The sequence below is a fragment of the Austrofundulus limnaeus genome, unplaced genomic scaffold (assembly GCF_001266775.1).
Source record: "Austrofundulus limnaeus strain Quisiro unplaced genomic scaffold, Austrofundulus_limnaeus-1.0 Scaffold96, whole genome shotgun sequence".
NCBI lineage: Eukaryota > Metazoa > Chordata > Actinopteri > Cyprinodontiformes > Rivulidae > Austrofundulus > Austrofundulus limnaeus.
In genome coordinates, this window is record NW_013952498.1 from 321,867 (window position 1) to 327,251 (window position 5,385).

The 5,385-nt window shown below is 39.9% G+C and overlaps 2 protein-coding genes across 3 annotated transcripts in view; one reads left to right on the forward strand and one right to left on the reverse strand.

Moving 5' to 3' along the window:
- Positions 1 to 1,290, forward strand: part of ap5z1 (adaptor related protein complex 5 subunit zeta 1) — a 14,752-nt gene extending 13,462 nt beyond the window's left edge. For both annotated transcript variants that reach the window (XM_014012865.1, XM_014012866.1), the window contains 2 exons: positions 448 to 662; positions 896 to 1,290. In XM_014012865.1, coding sequence (XP_013868319.1) covers positions 448 to 662; positions 896 to 1,148 — 468 coding nt within the window. In that variant the 3' untranslated portion in view covers positions 1,149 to 1,290. The remainder of the gene's footprint in view (positions 1 to 447; positions 663 to 895) is intronic.
- A 2,173-nt stretch (positions 1,291 to 3,463) lies between these two features.
- Positions 3,464 to 5,385, reverse strand: part of LOC106520659 (monocyte to macrophage differentiation factor 2) — a gene marked incomplete at its 5' end in the record, with an annotated part of 8,437 nt that continues 6,515 nt past the window's right edge. Inside the window, 2 exon segments of the mRNA XM_014012868.1 lie at positions 3,464 to 4,290; positions 4,373 to 4,442. Coding sequence (XP_013868322.1) covers positions 4,090 to 4,290; positions 4,373 to 4,442 — 271 coding nt within the window.

The window sequence follows — 5,385 nt, forward strand, 5'->3', positions numbered from 1 at the left end:
TTGTGGTTGTAATGTGACAAAATATGGAAAAGTTCAAGGGGTATGAATACTTTTGCAAACCACTGTATGTACATATACATAAATAACTTATAATAATTTTACACCCTAAGGATCAACTAAAAACAGAAAAAGAGAAAACAAAATATTTTAGTTACTCTACATTTTAACTGAGAATTACACTCAGGTGGGAGACCCCTGGACCACTTAGTGGAGTTTCTCAGGTGGTGCAGGGTATTCTTGAGGAGGACACAGCTTCTTAGACTTGATAAGTTGTTTTTACACTGAAGTCTGACAGTAGGAGTAAATTTAAGAAAATTTCAGCACTTAAGTCTAAAATTCCACTCTTAAGAAGTTTAATAAATCCAGGCCCTGACCTTTGGTCTTGATTTGTTCCAGCTGGATCTCATATGTCAGGTGTTGTGAGAAAACACTGCTGTTGGTTTTCAGGTGTGGGTGCTGGGGGAGTACCTGTCAGCATCGTCTGACTCCCGCTGCTCCGTCAGTCTCATCACTTCCTGTTTCGAGGCTTTGGAGGCAGTGCTGTTTGAGATCACGTCATCTGCCCCGCCCCCTGGGACAGTATGCCCCGCCCCTCGAGTGATCACGTCCCTAATGAGCGCTCTCGCTAAGCTGGCATCGCGATCACAGGACCTCATTCCAAGGTAAGTCACTTTTTATCCAGGTCATTGTTCGTTTGCACTGATTCATGAACCAGTAAATGGATTTTAATAAAACTTTTAAAAAGTAAGCATTGGATTTACATTTACTAGTCATTAACTTTTGAAGTCAAACAATTTCAAGATGGCCACCGCAGCTAATCAACTTTATCCAACAGTGTCTGCAGCTTTTTAAATAAACCTACTAACGTAAAATATAATCTTTCATCTTTTGTCAGGGTCTCTTTGTTCCTTTCCAAATTGAGAACAATAAGTAGAAGCGGYTCGGTCCCCTGGTGCTCTGATGAAGAGGACCTTGTTGCCATAGTAACACGGGGCGAGGAGCTGTGGTCACTGCTGAAGGCCCCCGGCGTGGCTCAGAGCGTCCTGACTCCGCCTCCACACGTCAGCACGCCACGGTGGCACAGGGACACCAATCTGGCCATGCCACTTCTGCTGCGAGCCCTCACAAGGCTGACACACCCACAGTGACATCATCTTCATCATCTTCATCTTCTTCATCATCATCATCATTCTGCACTGGTACCACAAATCTCCATCCCGATGAACTTTATTTGTTTTTGTAGATTTTTGCACCTTAATTTTGTAAATAAACGACACAACTCAAATGAAAGTGTTTGATAGAATCTCTTCTTTATTAAAATGGCTTCACTAAAATATTTCCTTTTACAAAATATACTTTTTGATTTAAAAACAGATCTGTTCACTTCCTGAGTAAGTGCTTCGTTTTCCAAAAGCTAAATGATTGAACTTCTATAGAAAACCCTGTCCTTGCGATCAGTACAGTGCATTTTTAGTTAAAAACATTTACATGTTGCTACAACATGTGGAAAATCTGTCATTTTGTTTCAGAAATTCTACAATAATCATCAGATTTATTGATGGAAAAGTGCTTGAAAATAAGAGTGCATAAAAAAACAACAACTGGCAATCGCAGTCCAGAGGTCACAAAGGTCTGYTTTAAATTTAAAATCTGATCTACTAATCTGATCTTATAATACACTCTGATGGATATTTTGTATTTCAGATCAAGGTACAAACTGTGCAGATTTAAAAACGATAAAAATAAGAATCACAGGCAAGTCACTCTCTGGAAGAACTGGCAGATTATCAAGTTTTTCTTATAGTTGGTCCATATGAATGTGTCTGCCCAACTCAAAATGTGACTCAAAAGGGATGGTTCAGACCTTTTGAAGTGGAGTTCTGAACAGTTAATATCTTACCTGCTGCAGATAGCTTGTTCAATGACCAGTCTGGCGAAACACTCTGCAAAAGTTGTCCATCTAATCAAGTCTTTCACTTTGCATGCAGCCAAAAAGTATTTTTGATCTTGTTTTGAAACTGATATATAAAGAGCTTAGATTATTAKTCTTGTTAGCCTTGACATTTTTCTTATTTCAAGAAGTCTTACCAAGTGTCTTATTCCACTAAAACGAGAAGAACCACACTTGGCTGCTACCATCTTAACGTCTCTCCAGTCTTTTAGTATTTGTATTGGTTCATGCAAAAGTTTGTTTYTAAACCTTTCTGTTTCAGTTTCACAGTATGTTTTGCAGAAATCTGGGTATATTTGCCATTGCACTCGTTCGCTCATCATTTTGATAAGAATGAATCGTTAACCACAGAACCCCTCTTCAAAATGCCTGAACTACCCCTTTCTGTCTGTCCACATACTCATTCCTATTTCTTTTTTTAAATGTCGGAGGAAACTTCAAACTCTCTAAGCTTTAGTCCCAGCTGTGGGGAAGTTTCTGCTGCTAAGATTAGCCACATGAACGTTAGCACCAATATAAAAGGAATGTCCGGGTGGTGAGCTGCAGCACGTCGGCACAGAGGAACAGTTTGTCTTTTAGAGACGGATCATCAATGGTGCGTTAAAGCTGCTTGTTTATCTAAAGACACATCCTGGTGTCTGTTGGTCGCTTTCCTGCTAACATCTGATTAGTGTGACTGTTGCTGGTTGGCAGATTCTCTTATCTTCCCACACAYGCAGACTGCTTGTTTATTTTGTCTCTTGTCTCTGTGCCAAGCTAAGCTAACCTAATACAACTTTTGCACATGGATGTTTTTGAATCTGTAGGAATGAAATGAGTCCATTAGTCCCCAGATGTCAAACTTTTCCTGTTTAACTGGTTTCTTTTCCACACATCACCCTTAATATGAGTCTTTTACTCCAACCTTGTCTCTTTCACTATTGAAGTTGGGGGGTTCTTAAAGGCGCAATTACATTTTTATAGCGTAGGACTAGTTATTAGCAGTTAGTATCTTACRTGCAGTAGACAGCAGTCAGTGGTTTCAGTTTCAAGCTGGTAGCTACTCAGAGAAAGACATAAATGAGCTACTTTCCATTAATTAGAGTTTTTATCATTTTGAGGATTATATATTAAATATATTTGACAAATTATTGCCTAGTTGCTGTTCTCTCGACCAAACAATGTTCATGTTGCAACATGCTTTTGCACGTGCTGTCAATGTAGCAATCCACAATCCATATTTATTTGCCCTGTTTCAATGACAAATAAATGTTTCGGGGTCTGGGGGTGAGAGGGGGTCACTGATTGGTGGGCCTGATGGAGCTCCATCAGAGCTAAACAACAAAAGAAATTTGAAGCTTCTATGTTGAACAGTTTTTGAGTTATAAGCATTTTTGCATATCCTGACACCCCCTATTTGAAAGGAGCCCCCTCCTCAAATATGGGGTCTATCGTAAAACCGTTGGCTGGCGCAGTGTAGGTCAGATTCATCTACAGCCCTGCCAAATTTCTTGTTGATTGGTGCAGCCGTTTTAGTGCTACGGTTGACAAAAAAAAAAKASAYAYAAAAAAAGCAGTGCGAAAACAATATGACTCCCACTTACACTTCGTGTGCGGGGGGTCATAATAAGTAAATTATTTTCTTAATAATTTAGCTAGAAAACTCACAAAAAAGCACSAGAGGAGGAAAATAATTCTGTTCCTTACTGTACTGTATATCCYGTTTCTGCAATATCACAWATATTATCTCGAACTACTTGTATTTAGMTTCTATGAAAAAGTCTGCAAGAGACTGTTTGCAAACTGTGGAATGCAACTTTGTGGGGCTTCACTGTTTAGTGTTTAAACAGTTTAAAAAACTGTGTTTGAATTGTTAAATGGTGACAGTTCACTATTGACTGAGCTCTGTTATGACTTCAATCCTCCATGAGAATTTCTTCTAAACTGAGATTGATTTGACTTTCTGCTGCAGGTAAGATACTGACTACTTACCCCGCACTATCTCACTTTGAACAAATTTTAAAACTATTTCTTGACCAGTGTGTTTAAACAGCAGAATCAGGCMAGCCTGACTCAGGTCTGAAGGTGAAATCAACCCATCGGTGATGTCCTGACAAGTCTCAGTGGTGTCACGTCTGAGCAGCAACATTAGCTGCCAGTCACCTGGCTGTCTGCAGCTGTGGCCCCGATAAATACAGGTACCTGTAGATGGCATAATAATGAAAGCTCGCACCGACCGCAACAAAAAGATGCCAGATGGCGTGGGCGAAGGGCACYAGGCCGTCGCTCTTAAAGAAGACCACGCCCACCACATAGAATACCCCTCCCACTGCCAGCTCACACACACCTGTGCGCTCCACCTGGGTAAAAAGAGGAATACAAATCATGAATCAACGTRTTTTAGTAGTATCCAACAGTTAGACCTTAGTTGTTTGTGTTTACCATCGATAGAACGACCAGTGCAGGCAGGCCCCCCATGACCACGTACCCCAGCAGTTCCACCAGCTTGTACCTGCAGGAAGCAAACAGGAGACTCCTGTTGACAGTTCAAACAGCAGTCCACTGTTTTATGTCAACACGCGAGGGCCGCTGACTGTTTAAACACGCAAGAAACTAGGGGTGTATGAAAATATCGATACACTGAAATATCGCGATATTTCATTTCCCTATACTGTATCGATATTCTAAAGCCCTGTATCAATTTTTTATTAAGGTTTAAAATGTCAACTTTCCAGTCAGCCGTTCATTTTTTTGTTGTAGGTCGTTCAGCCTCTGACCACTAGTTGGCAGCAGTGAGCCAGCCATTTGGTTCCTCTACCTCTTGAGCTCCAGAGAGTAAGAGAGCATTAGCATTAGCATTGTGAGTAAACATTAGCTTCATGCACCGATAGCTGAATCTGAGCGGAAAAGACCAACACTCTCTGCCTTCTAAGCTGAGGTAAGGTTACGAACAGTTACTTATTTATCAGAATGTCTGTATTTTAAGCCAAATTAAGTGTCTCGTGCGCTCTTTTTTCCTACTGTAGTCAGCTTTCACGTTACGCATATATAGCGCATGCGTCTATCACAGGGCTATTCAACTAAATTGCTCCAGGGGCCACGGTTAATGCAGACCAACAGCTGAGGGGCCGAACATCCAGCAATAAAGTTATCATGTAAATAAACCAAGTATTACAAAGATATGTTACCTTTGAAATAGTTTATTTTGCTGCATTTAATCACAGATATAACATACAGAACTCTTTGTAATAAATTTAGTGATAATAAAACATTAAATATAAAAATAACACATCATACCTCCTATTTAACATAATTAAAACCAATTTTATTTTTACTTTCATAGTTTTATCTTCAACTGCTTATAGTTTTAACTGTCTTGAGTGTGCTTAGAGACTGTTTTTATCAGCTTGTAGCCAAGATTCTGACGTTTCTGTAGATACCAAACGTGTCTATGT